We start from the raw sequence: 21,205 nt of genomic DNA, 5'->3' as shown, positions 1-21,205 counted from the left end.
AGACTGGATGAATCCCAGACTTGAGGAATATTTTACAGCGACAGCCTTGCCTTACACATTTTAATTCATTTAAAACATTTGTGGATTTGATAATTGGGCACCACAGCAAGTAGCTGACAACGGAATGTGTGTAGGTCTAACTGCTATTCCCAGAACAGATTGTGTGGTCTCCTCTCATATTGGAATGATAATGAAGCCTACTGTAAGAGCCTTTCACAAAGATGAAGCCGATTCCATTTCTGACTTCAAATCCAAGAGGTCTCCTAACAGATGCTGCTAATTAAAAGTAATGCAATTCCAGAAGTAGTGGGTGGTAGAAAAGATGGTTAAAAAGACAGTTTGATCTTCTGATTGGGGGGAGAGAGGTTGATGTGTATTGAGAATATTACCATTGTCCTGTTCGGATGCATATCTCAACCTGCTGACACTGGAATCTACAGAACGAGCCACAATAATAGATTGCAGCCCAGTGTGTAGACTGCAATCCAAGGGGGCCAAAGAGGAGGAGAGCTGGAGGTGGATGACTCACTCTACTCCAATGTCCCACCAGCTCAGCAGAGTGGAAAGTGAAGATGGAGTGGTTTTATTGCGTTCCTGTTTTACTTTGCCAGTTTATGTTTCATTTAACATTCCTCCCCCCTTGGAAACAATGGAAAGGAAATAGGCTATGCCAACGCTGTAGTTTATTCCCTCTTTTGGAAGAGAGGGTTGGGATAGAGAGGGTTGTAAATCCTGTGGACCTACAGACCCTCCCGGAACCCCCTGGCATACCTCTCCTGTGCCATCTTCAGTATCACAATAACTGGCTGTGGATCTTTCCACAGCCTCGTGGAGAGGCTTGAGATACCAGATTTCTACCTCTGATGGTAGACCTTTCTCACTATCCTCAAAGAGGGAGATTCAAATACTCAGCACTCCTGGGAGGCCTGCAATAGGATTGCAGGGTTAGAAAGTAGCACAAGCGTTATCTATTTATATAGAATATTTGTAGACTTTTCTTTTAGGGTCAGACTCTCTCAAGATAGCTTTCAACATACAAATTCACCTTTAAAAAAAATCAATAGCAACTATGTTATTTTTCCCCTTCCAGGTAGATCTTGCAAAAGAAGAAAAATGTGAATTTCTCCCCTTCCTTTCCCCTCGGAAGGTTGTAGTGAAAGGAGGGAAGATTGTTGCTATGGAATTTGTTCGGACAGAGCAAGATGAAGACGGAAACTGGAATGAGGACCAGGATCAGATTGTCCGCCTGAAAGCCGATGTGGTGATCAGTGCCTTTGGTTCAGTCCTAAGTGACCCTAAAGGTATTTCTCAGTTACAAGGGGCATGATCCAGTCGCAGTTATGCACATTTAAATCCCACTGATTCAAGCATATGCAGAATTGTCACATTGAAATCAGTGGGACTTACTTTTGGTTGGGTTTTCTCCCAGGATGTACTAAATTCCTAAGAACAAACGCTTTGATGACTGGAATGTGCACATTTCAAATGGCTACAATAGAATGGAGGGTGAAATTTGATTTGAAATATTGTTCCCTGCCTCAGTTTAATTCTTTAAAAAGAGCACATTCATTTTCTTATTTGTTCCTTTCGTAACTTGCATTCGTGCTCCTCTGTAGAAAACGTAGATCACTAAATCTCTTTTCTGTTCCCTAACAACTCTGCAGGAAACTTAGGTAGGAAGGAACAAGTTAGGGAGGTCAATTTTTAATTGTGTATAGGAAGTGGCCTTATGCTGAGTTACGCCATTCTTCCATATAGCTCAGAATGCTCTTCATCAAACTTGGGTCTCCAGCTCCCATCTCTAGCTCCCATCATCCCTAGCTAGCAGGACCAGTGGTCAGCGATGATGGGAACTGTAGTCCAAAAACAGCTGGATACCCAAGTTTGGGAAACCCTGGCTTACATTGGCTGGCAGAAGCTCTAACTAGAGATGCCAGGGTTTGAACCTGTGACCTTCTGCATGCAAAGCAGGTGCCCTATGCCTAAGCCACTGCTGCCCTTTTCCATTTTAAAAGTGAATGCCTATGCCCATCTCATCATGCTGCTTTAGAATGCATGCCAATCTATATACATTATAGCCTTATTCAGTCATTGCTCATGCAAAGGGCTTGTGGGGAAGCTTTTCTAGTCATGTAGGTTCCCTGTGTGATCTAGAACCCTTGAGGCCGGGAAAAGGAACCACACTGTGGAAGATGCACCCAAACACGGGGGAAGTGTGTTCTTTGAGGATGAAGGCTCCATCTTTGTTTTGCATGGCCATTGCCCCTTCGTGAAAGTAACTGTTGCTTAGAATTTTGTTGCAGCTGCAGTAAGTCTCTTAGCTATTATAGGACTGCTGTGAGCAACCCTTTGGGGGATACATTGATCCAGCAAGGGAGATGTCGAGATTGGGCCCTTTAACCAAGAGATGGAATGGGAAAACTTGCATTGAAGTAAAGTTATTCATGAAGGCGTGTAAACCTGTTTGGACATATAAAAATGGCAGCTGGCAGGAACACCCAGAGAGGAGAGGTCTGCTATCACCATCATCCATTTCCTCCCCACTCGCACATGAATGGACATCAATGATTCTATGATTCTGTGAATGGGGGTGATCCATGTGTACCAATTTGTTCCTCTGTGTATTCTTCGTATGCATGAACATTGAACTGAATGGGCCTAATTTAATCCAGTTCTTTGTTCATTGGAAAAAGGGAATGTACGCCCTTAGTGCTGGGCTAGATGAGCCTTTGGTGTCATTTACTTGGGCTCTTCTGATATTTCTTATGGTTTTCTATCATCCCCAACCCCACCCTGCCAAAACTTTTTATAGGGAATTTGATTTATCGGTTGCTTATGCCCCGAAGAGAAAAGAAATGAGCAACCGTTGAATCACTAATGAAGTCCTCATTGCTGAAGTTAGCTTTAATTGGATCTTATGAGAACATATTTGAAAAGCTGACCTATTAAATAAGAAGCTGAATATAGATTTGCCAAATGATGCCAGTAGTGTCTATAGTCTCGTCCAGCTGTAATATCAATCAGTTTAGTGGTCTTAGTCTGCTTATCCTCTTTTACTGTAGTCCTGTGGTGAACTCAGCAACTAATGTTATCCAGCAACCTGATTAAATCCCAATTTTCTCATATGGCTAGTTGTTGCGGAGGGTCATGTTGATTTTTTGACAAGCATTAATCAATAGAGAAATGTAGATTGGAAGAGAAGAGACAATGGTGGTATCAGAGTGGTCAACAGGATTATGGTCTTCTGAGCAGAACTGAGCCTTGTGATGTTCCATCAAAAGAAAACTAGGGTCCCTGAATCCCTGCTACTTGGTACCCCCAAATTTTGAGGCCTCTATGCCAGCCTTGGGTCCTTTGATGTCATTGGACTATAACCCCTGCTAGCCAGGGATGATGGGAGTTGTAGTGCAACAACATCTGGGGACCCAAGGTTCGGAAAGGCTGCTCTATGCCCAGGGCATGGCCACTAGAGGGTACTGGGCTGTACTTCATCTTCATCCATTCCCAGTGTACAGTATTAGTCATTTGGCATAGGATGTTCTGCTGTACTTCAGATGTGGCAGAGAATCTTGAAGTTTTCATTATTGGAAGCATTCAGGGGTGAGATTTCTAACTTTGGTCGAGGGAAGTACCAACTTTTTCAGCTTGAAGGCCACATTGAGGGTTGGCCATGATTCCAAGGGCCACATATTGGCATGTCACGATCTCTCACACATCCACAGTCACACCCATACATTCAGCAGACATTCATCCCACCACCTCCTGCCCAGTGTCTAAATCAATATATTTATCTATATCTGATCTTTCATTCTCTCTGTGTATTTAAATGTTGCCTACATGGCTGCCAAATTATTGGAGGCTTGCAGGAGCATCATAAATCACCTGGAGGACCTATAGATGGTCTACAGGCTATAGATTAGCCACCCTTGCTTCAGTCCCAGTGTGGCTGGAAGATTTATAGTAAATTTCAGCTCTTGGATATATCCAAGGTTAAATTTAAAATATAATGACAAGAATTTATCTTAAGATGACTTACTGTGATTATTTCGTGTGATTTAGAAATAACTAGAGACATTTATGTTTCTGGGGGATATTAACACCTGAGACAGGGGGAATCCTGAGAAAAATTCCCCCTGTGCCCCCAACCTTTTCAAAAGGGCACTCCGAAAACTATTTGCCCCTCATAGTTGTGAAACATGATTATGTTTTGTTGTTTCCCTGCGCTAGGTCTCTTTTCAGCCTGGTCTCCGCAGCCTCCACAAGGAATGTATTTGTGGTAGATGATGAGGGTGATGATAAATATTTATTTGTTAGTAGCTTTTAAGGAATGAATTATTTAAGGTTGCTTTGGAGAAAAAGAAAAAAAGGCAAAAGAGCCGCAATAAAACTCGCAGTACAAATAGTCTGCCACCCTTCCCCATATTTGTTTCTCGGCTGCAAAAAGTTGTCCTCCTTTGTTCTCTGCACTTCAATTTCCTGTTGTTGCCACAGGGACTCCATTTTCTCCTGAAAGGGCTGTTCTTGGCTATAGTCAGAGTTGCCATTTATACAGTGCAGGAAGCTTTCTTATGCTTGTCATGAATTCTGCTCAATATTGATCCAGAGATAGATTCCAACATATTGTTAGCAGAGTAAAAAATAAATAAACTTAAGACACATTTTAGGATTCCCCAGAAATAGACCAGAGGCAATTGTGTTTCATCCAGCAGAGCTTTACTACTACTGAAGGCAAATGAGCATAATGGTCACAAATTCAATACATTCAGGATTAAGACAGTCCGTAAGAAATCCAGTTGCAGCAGACTTAAACCAGGCATCCCGAAACTCGGCCCTCCAGATGTTTTGGGACTGCAACTGCCATCATCCCTGCCACTGGTTCTGTTAGCTAGGGATGATGGGAGTTGTAGTCCCAAAACATCTGAAGGGCCGAGTGTGGGGATGCCTGACTTAAACTTAAAAGAACTTGCAATAGGACTAAAACCTTAATACTAAGCATACTATGTACAGAACAACACACCAGAAGGAAAGAGAGAGAGAGAGAGAAAGTGAAACTCAGGCTCCTTCTGGCCTATTATTATAGTCAGAATGACCTTGGGTGAAAGAGATAACAGAACCAGTTTAAACCAGCTGTGCAGCTTCTCTGAATAACCCAAATATCAGCAACCTCTGCTTGTTTCTAGGCAGAAATAGAAACTTACTTGTCAACTTGAAACTTCCAGCTTGTATCACACAGAGACACTTCCCAAACCCTCTTGAATTAATTAGAATAGGAAAGATCTTTACATATCAAATCAATACTTTCTGTACCAAGAAATGCACACCCATAATGCTGTCAGTCCATTGGTCCATCTCAATATTGTGCACACTGACTGGCAACAGCTCTCTCCAGGGTTGCAGGGAAGCATATTTCCCACCCCTTCATGAAGATGCCACACAGATGAACCCTGGGACCTTTTCCATGTATAGCCTATGCCCTGCCACCATGTGGAAGCCACTCCCCACTGTTGAAAACGTTTGCCACTGATTGATTGATTATATTTCTATGCTGCTTTTCATCCATTTTAACGTTTAATGTTTTATTATGTTTTTGGATATATGCCGGAAGCCGCCCAGAATGGTTGGAGCAACTCAGCCAGATGGCCAGGGTACAAATAATAAAAAATATTATTATCAGTGTTTCCTAAACTTGGGTCTCATGCTGTTTTTTTCAGACTACAGTTCCCATCATCCCTGACCACTCATCTTGGTAGCTAGGGATGATGGGAGCTGTAGTCCAAAAACAGCTGGAGACCCAAGTTTGGGAAACACTGCGGCTTACAAACAATAAATAACAAAAACAGGATAGGACATAATAGAACATCACAAATACGGCATAAGCCATATAGAATCATTAACAAATCAGGAGAGAAGCAATTGCAATCTATGAGGCACTATTAACAAAGCAACAACTAAAAAAAAATTAAGCTAAACGTCACAATTAAAGTCATTATAGCCTTGTTGAAGAGGCATCCTGTAACAAGGCTGCCTTTCCAGAAGGGAAACATTCCGCTATACAATTCACAAAGTTTATTGTCACCATTATATGTTGCTGCATATGTGCATTGCTATCATGCCTTTGAAACAACTCAGTGAAACAACTCAGTAAAAGAATGATCACATGAAAAAAGCCTTGTTCGCGTGGCACACCCATTACAAATAACACAGAAAGTGCATAATTTTCAATGGGATTATTTTTACAGGGGACAAAAAGCCGGGTTACTTTAGGAGGCTATTTTAAGCACCGCTTCGTGTTGCCTCAGACAGTTGCTGTGAAGCACAACGTGATCTTTCTGTAATTATTATTATTTCCCATTTCCCCAATACCTGCACAAGAATAGGCTTTCCTCCCTTGTGAATAGCTATGCTCAGAGTTTCTGCTTATCATTATTTGCCAGGTTTCACTAGGAGTTGATATCACATATGCTCTTACTAAGAGGCCATTGATAATCTTAAGTTTGGCAGCAGACCTGAGCCCGGAATAATGTGTTTTATTTCCACATTAGCTGCTGTAAAGAACAGAATAGAGAGGAATATAGATATGTACATATGTATATAATGTTTTTTTTAGAATGCAGAAGTACACACCTTAAGAGAACTATGTCATACCTAAATAAGCAAGAATATATATTGGATGAATAGTGGACCTTGACTATTGCAGTCACAATTTTAGAAATAAAGAAAAAAATAATGCACACAAGTTTTCTAGGTAGAGGCCTATAGCTATTTCCCCTCCCATATTTTTTTTTTAAAAAGGAAAGCAAGTTATTTTATTAATCAAGAGATGATCAGGATTTTTTCTTTCAGCCAGAGCTCACCAGAACTCAGTTCTGGCACCTCTCAGGTGGGTGCCATTGAGAGGTGCCATAACTGAGTTCTGGTAATCTCTGGCTGAAAAAAATCATGTTCATTTCTTGAATAATAAAATAATGTGCTTTCTTTTTTAAGAGAACAAGGGAGGTGTTCAAGGTGAGTTCTGGCACCTCTTTTTCTAGAAAAATAGCACTGGAAATGAGTGGACCCTGGCTGCTTTGGTCTCAGTTTTAGAATTAAAGAAATGTTAATGATGCATACAAGCTCTTTAGGTAGAGGAATATGGAAATTTCCTCCACTACCACATCCTGCCTGTTTTAAATAAAATTGAAGCAATAAAGATCCATGTTCTTCTAAAGTTGCCGTCCCAATAAGACATGAGGTGAAATTTGAAGTACAGTACGTTCCACTTGAGGGTTTTTCTCAGGAGAAGACAAAATAATTTCAATAGGGCTAGAGAAATGTATCAGTTTAGCCGAGGAAAGAGTTTGTACATCCTTAATGTGCCACAGAGGGACGCGGGTGGCGCTGTGGGTAAAAGCCTCAGCGCCTAGGGCTTGCCGATCGAAAGGTCGGCGGTTCGAATCCCCGTGGCGGGGTGCGATCCCGCTACTCGGTCCCAGCACCTGCCAACCTAGCAGTTCGAAACACCCCCGGGTGCAAGTAGATAAATAGGGACCGCTTACTGGCGGGAAGGTAAACGGCATTTCTGTGTGCTGTGCTGGCTCGCCAGAGCAGCTTCGTCACGCTGGCCACGTGACCCGGAAGTGTCTCCGGACAGCGCTGGCCCCTGGCCTCTTAAGTGAGATGGGCGCACAACCCCAGAGTCTGTCAAGACTGGCCCATACGGGCAGGGGTACCTTTACCTTTACCTTTTAATGTGCCACAAGAGGCATCTCATTGGCTCCAAGAGCAGCAGAGGCCAGGTTGTGCCTGAGGTTGATTGTCTGGGGGTGAGGAAGTCCCAAAGAAAATGGAGGAAGGCCCACATCCTTAGCAGGCCACCTATATCATCACTCTGTGCTGGTGCACTAAAAAGCTGATAAATTTTTATGAGAGCTTAGAAAAGAAGAAGCGAAGGGTGCTGTGGAAATATGGAGAACTGACCGTAAGACTTGAAAATAATGAGAGATACGGAAATTGTTCTATTCACTCATCCTTACCAGGGTCTAAAATCACCTAGCTGAATCTAGCTTACTTGGTTTATGATGTATCAAAATGGCGGTGCAAACTGTACAATACATTACAGGAAGAGCTCAGAAATATGCTTTTCTATCTGCTTCAGTTCCCTAAGAAAGCCAGTCAATTTAGGCTCCAAAGCAATGTTCTCCTGTGTCACTTTCTGTTGAACCTTTTAAGGGTGTTTTTTTGTGTGTGGTTTTTTTGCCTTAACAACACAAGAGCCAAACTGGCTCTATCATAAAGTTATTGCCATCTTCTTTACGTTTCTGGTTTAAGCAGAAGTCACTATATATCCCAAGTGCAGTCAAGGGAATACTGCCAGTTTTCGGTGAAAGAAGTCTGCAAGATGTATATCAAAAATAACATTAATGAGCTGCAAACGCCAAAATTACAGGAACTTATGAAATTGGTTAAACATAAAATACCATTAAACTGTTTACTGAGGCTTCACAGAAATACTGCAGCTAATGAGCATTTCTGCTATTTAAATAAGCCCAAATTGAACACACATTACATGGATACCTAATTAGTAATGGCAGTCAAGCACACACTGTGTCACTTTTAAAGCTTTATTTGAGGAATCTTTTCCATTTGATTTGTTTTGCTAATTAAAATATTTTCCAGCTTTTCGATATATCTTAATATTACTCGTAGTCGTGTCCCCCCCCCACGTCAAGTGGTGTATAATTGCTTGATGCTTTCCTATTTGTGTCTATTTGCTCAATGAACGCAGCAGCTTGAACTATATTGTAGTCTACAAAATTATTTTGGTTTCTGCATTTGTGATGCTATCTTTTGGTAACTTTGGCGTGCTCTCATCCAGTTTGAATGATCTGTTCAGATTGCTTAGCTATTGTTTCACTCGCAGTACCGGCAGCCTTTCAAGTGCTGCTGGAAGAATATAAGTTGTCCCTGCAGTGGAATAGAATGTTTCTTGATAGTGAAAACAGGGTCCTGTTTCCTGATAGTGGTATCAGAGCTACTTTTCTCCATTCCCCACTAATACCACAGTAACCTGGGAGGGGTGAGACTGTGCGAGATGAACCACACAGGAACATCAAGTGTCTGGATTCAGAGTAGTGGTCAATATTTATTGCATTTATATCCTAACTTCTTCTCCAAAGAGCTCAAGGTAGTAATGCTCAAGGTTCAACTTTCCCTCCCCGTTTTATGATCACAACAACCCTGTTAGGCTGTGACTGCCCAAGGACACCCAATGAGCTTCAGGGCTGTGAGAGGATTTGAACCCAAGTCCAGCATCCTAACCATCCTAAACCATAGTCTAATTAGCCAATTTTTCCTGTTTACTATAGTTGCGAAACTACCGTTCTCCAAGAACTATGAAGTGCCTATTAAGGTTTCGAGAAATATAGCCTGGAATGTTAGGTCCTCTTTATTTTATCCGTAGAAATATTAAACCAACTCAGCTGCTTGGAAGTCAGATACCTGGAGAAAAGAAATCTAGTCTTGGGACTTTGTAAATTATTTTAGCAGACTTAACCAAATGCATGCTTTGTTTGCTTCCGTTCAGTTTAGTTTTCTGCAAGTGGTGGGACTTTAAAGGAGACTAATCACTTCTGATCCTGAAAGTGACACAGTATTTCCAGTTTTAAAATTAGCTGCTGAAACATGCAAAACAGTTTCTTTTCCTGGTATTTTTGTCTAAGCCATCAGTGCTTTATCTTAGCATTCAGGGTTTCAAAACATTTCGTGCTTGGCATTATCAGTATTAGCAGCCCCTATGTGGTAGTCATATTAATTTGTCATAATAGTGTTTTGTTGACTGTATCAAAAAATGAGATATTGGACTTAATTATTACTTCCTTCCCGTGCATTTTGAGATAGTGCCTGTGTGAGGGTCTAAATCCAATTTGCTTTGCTTTCCCCCACCCACTGCCACCCCACAGATTCTCCTCTTGGTGTTTTCAGTCACAGTGGTGACCATGACCCAAATAGACTTTATTTGCCATAGCATCTCTGAGGCTGAAGAATCTAGCCACTTGTAAAGATTGAAGAGGCTTAACTCTTCCGCTTCTGGAGCAGCTGCAGAAAATGTTTGAAAGAAAGCCTTGACTGTGCACCTCCATATAACTTCTGTGGGTCAGCCCTATGTCTACTACAGCCTCAGTTGCTTTTCCTCCTTCAAATCCATCATGGAAGTCCATTCCCCCCCTTACATGATCTGTCCCACTAACAAGCCCTTGACACATGGTTACCCTCGATCCCATTATTTAACTCATTGACATGGAAATGGAGAATGGGAAATTATGGAAATCTGATCCCTTCCTATAATGATAGTTTTGACTTTACAGAGAGTTTCCCAAGGCAAAACACAGCTGCCTCTGCTCATCTCTTGTAGAAACAGAACACATCTTTGACACTGTCTATGACAACTGAGAAATATACTAGCAGGATTCTCTTTTACATATATGACAGCACAGCTACATCAGTTTAATTGACCTTAGCAATCTGCATCTGTGTGTGGTATGTCCCCAAGGGATGCTAAAAAAACCCGCCTCCCACCCTGTCACTTGGAGGCGGGGGGGGGGGGGGAGAACATGGGTACCATAATAGAGTAATACCTACATAAACGTCATTCATTTGATGCAGGGCATCAATATGTGCTAAAATAATACTCAAATGTACTTCCATATGCAGCTAAAATTAAGGAGCTAGTGCTTTTTAAATGACAGATTGTTCTGAATTTTAAACTATAGCAGAATAAATGACATTATTTTGAAGTTAAAATTACTTTTTGCCATGAGCAAGAGAACAATCTTCCGTTCTTTTTTGCTGTTTTATTTATTTGCCTAATTGTTTCCTGGTTTAATTTATCATAGCTATTGTTTGTTTCATTGTTTGCCGGTTTTCAGGGCAAAACCTTTCCAAGACATCTTGCATCAAACCATAATGAACGATACATCAAAAAATATAAATGCATTGTTTCGTTGTTTATTACACATCTGCCCTGTTGTTTCTCCGAAGAATACAAGGCAATCTACATTTCACCCCACATATTATCCCCATAGAAACCCTATGAGGTTGAGGCTGAGGGTTCATGACTGATGCAAAGTCACCAAGGGAGTTTTATAGAGGAATGGGGATATGAAGCCAGACTTTCCAGTCTAAGACTCTTTTACCAGCAGCTGATGGTGTGACGTGGCAGTGCCATTCACCTGACCTCCCGGCAACTGAGTCACTGATACATACCAAGAAGAGGAGAGGCAGCAGCTAGGTCAGCATGCTCCAAATGCACCAGAAGGAGTGCTAGATTGGTTCTACCAGCGTGTTTGCACTGTACTGGCCTTACTGTTGCCTTATTTCTCCCCTCTCCTCCTTCTGGTATGAAGCAGCGAGTAAGCTGGAGGGAGGTCAGGTGAGCAGCACAGCCCCACCATGTTGTCCGCTAGTGCCTACTACTCCACTCACATCAACATACTGTTTCGATTACCTTAAAGTGAGACGATAGTCATCAAACAACCAGAGAGTCCTAGTTTCCCCAAAAAGCAGGTAAGGATTTAAACCTGATTTTGGACTGTGCTTTTTCAGATTGAAGGTAGTGGCTCGTAATATTGAGAGTTCCTCAAAATAATAATAATAATCATCATCATCATTCTCAGTGAGAAAGGTTCTGGCCTTGTTGTTTCTCTGAGATGCTCATGAGATACATGCAGAGAATGGTTTTGTGCTAAAGAGCATTCCGTTATGTGATTCCCCTCATGGGCAGTCTGAAGTGTTACAGTCCTTCAGTTACCTAATAATATGCAACATTTTAAGTGTTGGTTAATAGTAGGAGCATCCAGCTTGCTTGGTAATTCTAAGACTTCAACAGCAGCCCACGTTGACAATGAGTGCGTTTTTGAAATGTCAGGGCCACCATATTGAGTCAAAATGGCATCCAATGGTACTTAACAGGAAACTTCCTCTGTCTCAGGAGCCATCATGACAAATTTGGTTATGGTATCTGTCAGGGAACTGCCATCGGAACTAGAGGAGGAGGCGAGGCTCCACAGCGATGCTGGAGAGGGGCCAAGCAGGGGCCGATGGGGGAAGCAGAGAAGAGGCTCCAGGACTCTTCGCAGGAGACCAGCGAGGAGAGCACAGGTCCTCCGCTGCCCACACCCACCCTGCGCAGAAGACTTCCGCGCAGGGAAAGTAGGCGGTGACTTGGCGTCAAAGAACTTCTTTGCTGGAAGAGGTTCAAGAAACGCCCACTGACGGATTCTGCTAGCGACTGAACAGCCACGGAGTGGATGGCTGTCCAGACAGAAACGGTTTAACCAGGCAACCTAGCCCAGAGCGGCGGTAACTTACGCACAAGCAACCACTAAAGCCATTACAGTATCCTAAGATGTGTCCAAATCTCTGAAAGATTGAGTACACCATTGTGTTTCAAAAGAGCACCCAACAGTATCCAAATAAAGACAAGACAACTGATCTTTGACCTTAGGAAACATTGTCCCAAGTTTGGTTATGGTATCTTAAGTGGTGTCTAAATTGCTGCAGTTTTGAAAGGTCCAATCTGCCATTTTGTTTTGAAACAGCATTCAGTGGTATTCCAAAACAGACAAAAACCTGTTCCTCTTGGTTTTAGGCGCTAACATGCAAAATTTATCTTTTAAGAGGTATCCAAAAATACAAGTGTACAGACAAGCAGTTTTTCAAAACTTACAGTAGATACCTGTGTCACCTACTTTCTTCTGTTTCCCTCCCACCACCTCTTTCCTTACAAAACAGTAAAAGAAGCCCTGCATCCTCTCAAGTTCAACAGATGGGGTCTCCCTGAAATTGATCAAGAGACCATGCAAACGAGCGAACCAGGGATTTTTGCAGGAGGTGACGTTAGTGGACTCGCCAACACTACAGTGGAATCAGTGAATGATGGAAAGCAAGCTTCCTGGTTCATGCACAAATACTTACAGGTGAGTTTCAGGGGATTCTCCTTTGACTTTACCTTGATTTCTCCTGTCAGGTGTGCAGAATCATGGAATTGTAGAGTTGGAAAGGTCTCTGAGGATCATCTAGTCCAACCCTCTGCAATGTAGTAATATGCAGTCATCACAAAAAGGGATCAAACCTTGGCATTATCAGCACCACTCCCTAACCAACTGAGCTATCCAGGCTTGGAGCGTATTCCCTGCTCTTTCCCAAACTTACCAGGCTATCAAATAAGCAAAGAACAGTTCAGATGTGGTGGGATTCTATGATCATAAGTTACTGACAACAGAGTAATTTATGGAAAGGGTTAGATCAGGGATGGGGAACTTGTGCCCTTCAGATCCTGTTTGACTGTGACTCCCATAGATCCTAACCAACATGGCCAATGGTCAGGGACATTGGTGGTTATGGATGAGGAAAATTGTTTCTCCGTCTTGCATAATACTAGAACCAGGCATCATCCAGTGAAGCTGGGTGGTGAGACATTCAGAACATACAAATAATAATAATAATAATAATAATAATAATAATAATAATAATAATAATATTTATACCCCACCCATCTTGCTGAGTTTCCCCACCCATGCTGGGTGGCTGCCAATCGAGTGTTAAAAACAATACAGCATTAAATATATAAAACTTCCCTAAACAGGGCTGCCGTCAGATGTCTTTTAAAGATAAGATAGCTGCTTATTTCCTTGACATCTGATGGGAGGGCGTGCCACAGGGCGGGCACCACTACCAAGAAGGCCCTCTGCCTGGTTCCCTGTAACCTCACTTCTCGCAATGAGGGAACCGCCAGAATGGAAGAACATCTTCAATCAGCGTATTCCTAAAGTATCGAATTTGCTCACACAGAATTGGGTGGTGGCCATCTACTTGGACAGTTTTAGAATCATAGATTTGTAGAGTTGGAAGAGACCCTGAGGGTCATCTAGTCCAACCCCCTGCAATGCAGGAATTTTTTTTGCCCAGCATGGGGCTCAAACTCACAACCCTGATATTGCAAGCCTCTTGCTCTACCTACTGAGCTGGAAGGGGATTAGATCAATTCATGGAGGATAAGGATATCAATGACTACTAGTCATGATGGCCGTATTATGTCCAGCACCATAGGGAACCGAATACCAATTGCTAAGGGTTATGAGTGATATTCTCTTCCCATTCTGCCTTTGGGCTCCTCAAAGGTATCTGATTGACCACTGTGAAAACCAGTGCTTTTTTTCTTTAAAAAATGTTTAGGGGTACTCTCATTTTGACTCAAGAAAATCATCATTTTATAGTTCAAACCAGGGAAAATAAATACAGTAAATGGACAAAAGTACAAAGATTCGCAAAATGTTTAGGGGTGTGCGTACCTTTGCATCCCTGTCCCTGTCCATAGCTGTCAAGTGCCCCTTATTTGGCAGGACAGTCCCTTATCCCAGCGCCATGTCCCGCTGCTGTCCCTTATTGATGATGTCCCTTAAATAAGCTACTGAAGGTAATGGGGCCCTTTCTATGTCCAGCTGTCCTTTGTCAACAACAAATTATTGCTGGGTTTTTTTGTGTTGAATATATGCTATATGGTAATTTATGGACCTAATAGGTATCTAAAGCCATTTGCACGCAACAAAATATGTATTTTATCAAAGTAATTGTTGATCCTTTATTTTGGCTGCTGATCCCTTATTTTCAAGGCTCCTGGTCCCTTATTTTCAAATCTGTAAGTTGACAGCTATGTCCCTGGTCCCCCCCCCCCCGAAAAAAGCACTGGTGAAATCAGTGCTTGAACACTGTGAAAACAGCAGATAAGCCTTCCAATCTATCAAGAGTCTTTTTATCCTCTAATGGAGTCCAACAACATATGGAGGGATATAGGTTCTCCACCCCAAATTAGCTATAGAAACTGGAAAATAAGAGAGGGCCTGGATTATTGTTTAGGGGTTGTTTGGTTGCTTGGTTTGATTGGTGTGCTTTACAAAAAAAACTAAGTAATTCTCATTGGTTAACAATTCTTTTTTGTACCCAAAGGGGATGCAACTTAATGCATAATACACTGCATAATACACTTTACTCAAGTAATTGGATGGGGAAATAGCTTATAAATATTAAAGGATCTCAGTGTTTTGAACAGCGTGGAAGTTTTTGTTTTGTTTTTGTTTTGTTTTTAAAAAAAATACTTTTAGTGTTGTCACCTGGGGCAGAAATTATTATGTACAGGGTGTGATCACACCATCACTTTCTAAAATGCATATACACATACAAAACAAGAGCACCTGCACAAAGCAAGCTGCCTACCTGTCAGATAAATTTGGCAGTCACACAAGAGACCCGCAGGAGGAAGGCAAGAGAGCCCTTGCTTGTGGACAGAAATTTATACAAGCGGGGGGAAAGAGAGGAAAATGTGTGTAAGGAATATGCTCAAATAGGCGAAGGAACAAATTCTCTGACTGGATACGGAGAGGCATGCATGGTTCTTTGGCTGTCTTGCATAGGCCGTTTTGTAAACCATTCATAAGATGCAGTTTGTAGAACATGGAATATCCTTTCAAAAAAAGATATCATTAATGAAAAAGGAAGAAGGAAATACAGTGGCCTTGCTTTTCCTAACAACTTGGAACTGAAATGTGGTACCGAAAATTTCATTTTTAACTATTCAAGCTGGAAAATATCCTTGTTCAAATACTGAATGCTAGTGGGGAGAGGGCTTGGTTTAAAACAAAAACAAAATGCTGTTGATTAGTGTGGAAACATTTCCTGCTCTTTTGTACTCAACATTAAGACCCACCTGCATAATAATTTGTCGGTAGTTTTGCCTCAAAAATAAAATAAATTCCAGACCAGGAAAATTATTTAAACTGTCAGCTCGCAATAGCAGTGTTTCCAGCCAATTATTAGTTGACCATTGTCTCCATTATTAATTGGATAAGTTTGTGCCATCCAGGGGCTGCTAGCAAGGTACCATAGGTGGCAATGTGGCCTCCTCTGGTGCCCACAAAAGGTTTCAGTAAATACCCCCTCAGAAATTCACATTGCATGAAAGAGTGTTTGTTTGCTGTACCTGATCCGTTCCTGTTTGCACTGGCTCAGTCTCTCTTCTGTTGTGAACAGAGAAGCGGTGCAAATAGCTTCTCTCTATGAGCAAATATGAGAATGGCTGATGTTAGTGGCTTTTTTCCATTCATGGGGAGCTGGTGGGGCATGTGTCCACAAACCATTTTGTGCCACTGTCTCTTTTTCCCGCTCGTGCAGATGTGTAAACTATTTCCGTTATGTCACATCCCCATGGCAGTCATTTTGTTTCTGCCACTCCTGGCACATTTCAAACTTCCAGGTGTGCCAACAGGCCAAAAGAGGTTGGCTACTCGTGTTAAGCAGATCTCCAGTTGATAAGTAACTGGAGTGATGGTTCTCAATGATGGTTGTCAATATATGAGGTGGGTCACTTTATAGAACTACAGGCATTTGTTCGAGAAATCTGAGGCATTTTCATATGCAGTGGTACCTTGGTTCTCAAACTTAATCCGTTCCAGAAGTCCGTTCCAAAACCAAAGCATTCCAAAACCAAGGCACGCTTTCCCATTAAAGCAAAATAGATTAATCCGTTCCAGACTTTTAAAAACAACCCCTAAAACAGCAATATAACATGACTTTTACTATCTAACGAGACCATTGATCGATAAAATGAAAGCAATAAACAATGTACTGCAGTCACGCAATCAGTCAATCAGTAGCTGAACTGAGTTCCACACAGTCACAAAAACAAAACAAAAAACCCACAGAAACACAAAATAAATAGCAAAAACAGACACACCTCAGTGTAACACTCAAAACGGTAGTATAGCACTCAAAACGGAAGTGTAGCACTCCAATCAGAAGCTTAACACTTAAAACAGAGCACGTTCGACTTTCGAAAACAGTTCGCAAACCGGAACACTTACTTTACAGTGTTTGGGTTCCAAGTTGTTTGCGTACCAAGACGTTTGAGAACCAAGGTACCACCGTATGTGGATTGATTTAGCATAAAGAACACCACTCCCTAGCCTTTCACCAATTATATTTGTTTCTGTGCTGAATGATTGTTTACTTGCCATGGCTCCTAAAACTACATAGCTGGTTCATGTAGCCAAACGTGCTGTATTTTCCATAAGATTTGTGGTTCTGCTTTGTTTGGAAGCAGACCTTGTCTTTTAGGTTAATGCAATGGCACATGCTATCACTTCCCTCCCCTTCTAACCTAAAAACTGGCGCTCTGAGGGGTGAGGGGAATGCGTACAACCATTTCCTTCCCAAACGCCCATTACTGTAATAGAAAAGTTCAGATACTCCTTTTTGTTAGAGATTTGTTTTCCAGAGTCATTTGAAACAGAATGAAAACCACACTTTGGTGTCAGTCAAGAGAATTTATGTGGGATGTGATGAAGCAGTACATACACACGCATTGTGGCAGCACATTCATTTTTTATGTGCCCATTCTACAACGATGCATGGGAATCGCTTTCAGGGAGTGGTAGAAAAGAATATTTAAAGCAGTGAGGGGGAGGCTGTGGCCCTCCAGGTGTTGGTTGGACTACAACTCGCATCATCCCTCATCACTGGCTATGCCAACCTGGACAACGTGGAGGTCCACGGGTACCACATCTCTCATTTACTGAGGATTTCTTTGTTATTTTCAGAGGAGAGCCATGTTAATCTGCTGCAGCTAAAGCAAGTAGGGTTCAAATAAGGAAATGCAATGTGATGCTTCCTGTGAACTATTGGAAGCACTTTTCGGGGGGACAGTTTCCCTGTTTTCCTGGCTCCATCAAGCCTTTGTCATAGACCAAATGGTGGTGCTGTGATTCAGAAATGGTTATTCAGGGTGGGGAAACTATTCCTTCCAGGGTTTTTTTACCCCCTTAACCTGAATACTTAGTGTTCCTAAATTCTCAAGAGAGAGAATTACATTTTATTTGAGCCAAATGGCAACCCAGCAAAATTGTGGCCTCTGGAATAAACTGGGACTTACTAATTCTGCATAGTTAAAACTGTGGGATGGAGAGCAAAGGGAGTCAGGAAAGAAGGAATCCCATTTATATTCAACGCTAGTACTGTATACGGAGCTGGATCTGAGGTTGCAGCAAGAAGCCAGCAGTGTTATTTTGTTAAAATGTTTAGGATGATACCGACTTGGTTATCACTCACAAGGTAATTTGCAGCATCTAGATCATGATCTTTAAATTTCTTCACTGGCTCCGGCTCCATGCATTTCTGTGGGGATTGAACTGAGTGCTTTGAGGCAAAATGCTTACGCTGAATTAGACCCAATTGGCTGTATGTCAGTCTGTGGGTAAGATTTTTTTTGCAAGGAAAAAAAAAATCTTTATAAGAGCCTCTGCAGTACTTCAACCCAGGGACTTTAAAGGAAAGGGTTTTTTATTGTTGTTTTTTAAGGGAGAGGGAAATAAGTGCTATAAATGCTGCCGGCTCTTTTCTGTTAACATAGGCACATTGTTATATAAATGGTGGAATTTGCCTCAAATTGTAGCTTTTGGAAGAAAGTCTCCGAATATTCCACGTTCTATAAAGTGAGATGCCAATAGATTTCTACTGAGTCGCAGTCCAAATTATAGAAACTATTATTATTATTATTATTATTATTATTATTATTATTATTATTATTAAAGGGGGGCAGGGAGTAGTTAGGTGTTTGGTGTGTCATTTTTTTGCAGGTATTGGGGAAAAAGGGACATCTTCCAGTCATTGCAATGTGCAGGTTTTGCAGTAGAGCATTTATCGGGGAAAAGAGTGCAATGGCAGGCAGGTGCTCATGTGCATGTAGTTGCTGAGTTGTTAGTGCAGTGCAGCAACTCAGAGCCAGGAAGTAGTAAGGTTCCAACATCACAAACCAGGGATCCAAGTATGTCATTCCCTAGGGACGCGGGTGGCGCTGTGGGTTAAACCACAGAGCCTAGGACTTGCCAATCAGAAGGTCGGTGGTTCAAATCCCCGCGACGGGGTGAGCTCCTGTTGCTCGGTCCCTGCTCCTGCCAACCTAGCAGTTCGAAAGCACGTCAAAGTGCAAGTAGATAAATAGGAACCGCTCCGGCGGAAGGTAAACGGCATTTCCGTGCACTGCTCTGGTTCGCCAGAAGTGGCTTAGTCATGCTGGCCACATGACCCGGCCAATAAAGCGAAATGAGTGCCGCAACCCCAGAGTCGGCCACAACTGGACCTAATGGTCAGGGGTCCCTTTACCTTTACTATATCATTCTCTATGCTACGGTGACCAGCTTCCTGGAAGAAGGAGCTGTTGTTCTCCACCACTTCTGTACTTTCACTGGAGACAGTCAAAGGCTAAAATTGCAACTAGGAACTCAAGAGCATTCATGGGGCCAAGAGGCTTCCTCTACCTGGCTGGTTCCTAAGTCCAAACAAACTTTTCATGGTCAATTTCAGTCTCAGCTCTGATTCCCTCTCCATATATACAGTACCTGCTTGACCTGCTTGCTCCTTCTTCAGCTGGTGTCCAGACCAACAGCCCTGGCTGAAGTGTCTAGTACATCTCTCATCTTAATCACAAGCACAGTAAAGTGGCATTCTGCAAGCCACTATTCTCTCCTGTTGGCTATCCCTTTGCTATAGTATTCTCTCCCATATGGAGATGATCTGTATTATCAGACGATCTTGTAACTTTGGTGTGAATATTACCTTGTTGATATGTCTGAGGGTTTTTGTAGCACTGATATCCATGATGGCATGGCTTTGGGGTGTTCATCTGTGTTGTGTTCATCTGATTGGCAGCACATCTTGTGGTTCTTCATAGGTTTAAGCTCCCCTGCCTCCAGACACATGTATGTATACCAAGGTGCTACTAGTAAACTGCTGCTTAGCCCCAAATTCCAAGGGACTCCATTGAGAGCCATGGGCTTTGTATGACCAGGCACTGCCCAATTGTCTAGAATTGTTGGGGGATTTTGGCATGCACATGCATTCACACACACAGTGATGTGGATGTGGAGCCCTCTCCAGCATGGATGTTCCTGGCATTTCAGAGGATGCCCATATGTGCATTGGAATAAGGACAAAATGGTGCTTATATTCTTTGCTAGCACATAGAATAATAGACAACTGTGGGCTGATTCACACTGTACTTGGCAGTTGTTTCTGTCGTGTGTCCTAGTGAATGTCATAAAAACAAGACTTGCACAGACATGCACTGAAGAGCCATTTGGATATTGTTGCATAGTACGTGTTCATCAGGCATTCTTCCTCAGTTTATATACCATCCCCATGTACAGAGTGCCCATTCTAATGCCAGCGGGATGTGCCAAAAGAACAGAGAAACACCAAGCAGTTCTCGGAAGGGTCAGTTCCTTTACTGACAGGATAATGCAGTTTCAGTTACATACAGTTGTAGAAATGTAGCCTTATGAGGCTTTGCCCTCGGGTGGGAAAAAAATATTGTGCCCGGGAAAGGGAAAATGGGAATCAACAGACACTCAAGGAATAGTTTTGGAGAAAAAGCTTTTTTTCTACCATCCATGAACTGGTAGAAGGAGCAAGTGTGATAGATTCACAAAACAAGCACAGGTTCACAGTCATTTGCACAGAGCATATATTCCCCTTCCAGTTCCCTCCCCTTTCTCCTCCTCTTCAGGAGTCCTGCCCCATGTTGAGGTTCCTGAGCATGAACAGAAAGCTCCTGTTTTTGGAAAGGGGGGGTGAGAAGCCAAGGGGGTCGAGGAGCCTTGTGGTTCAGCATGTCCAAGATGTTGCAACTGAATGAGATAAGAGTCAGTTCTCAGGCTTGCTTTGAACAGAGCCTATTCATTAGCCTTTTTGAAGCTCTCTCCTACTGATAAAAGTAACATTTTTGCCTATGCACAGCATCTTGTGAGAAAAGCAGAGGAAAGCTTTAGCTGTGGATTTTTAGAAGACAAACGGAATTTTGGACAGTTTTGAGGCCTGGGGTGATTATTGGGGGGGTTGACTTTGGGCCTAGGTGGGGTCACCTGTCCTCACCTCCTTCAGATACAGTCTCCTTACAGTATACAGACTATGCTCTGGCCAAGGACAGGGGCCAAGAGCAAACTTGCCTTAAACACAGCAGCATTTGTATTGTAGATTGTGCTGAGTTGTTCTCGCATGCTTGCTGACTCATTCTCACATGCTGAACCAGCTGCAGATGCAGGACACAACACACCCAAATTAAACAGCACGCTGAAATTAATTAAGCAGCACGCCAAGAAAGCACACCTTTCTTGTCCTTTTT

The 21,205-nt window shown here is 42.3% G+C and overlaps 1 protein-coding gene across 3 annotated transcripts in view; it reads left to right on the top strand.

Annotated features, from left to right (window-relative positions):
- The window catches only part of DPYD (dihydropyrimidine dehydrogenase), a 503,241-nt gene that overhangs the window by 251,736 nt on the left and 230,300 nt on the right, over nt 1-21,205 (top strand). For all 3 annotated transcript variants that reach the window (XM_053391713.1, XM_053391712.1, XM_053391714.1), the window contains exons 11-12: nt 1,091-1,301; nt 12,769-12,953. In XM_053391713.1, the coding sequence (XP_053247688.1) occupies nt 1,091-1,301; nt 12,769-12,953 (396 nt within the window). The remainder of the gene's footprint in view (nt 1-1,090; nt 1,302-12,768; nt 12,954-21,205) is intronic.

The sequence above is a fragment of the Podarcis raffonei genome, chromosome 6 (assembly GCF_027172205.1).
Source record: "Podarcis raffonei isolate rPodRaf1 chromosome 6, rPodRaf1.pri, whole genome shotgun sequence".
NCBI lineage: Eukaryota > Metazoa > Chordata > Lepidosauria > Squamata > Lacertidae > Podarcis > Podarcis raffonei.
Note: the sequence above shows the minus strand (reverse complement) of the source record. Positions and strands in the feature narration are given on the sequence as shown.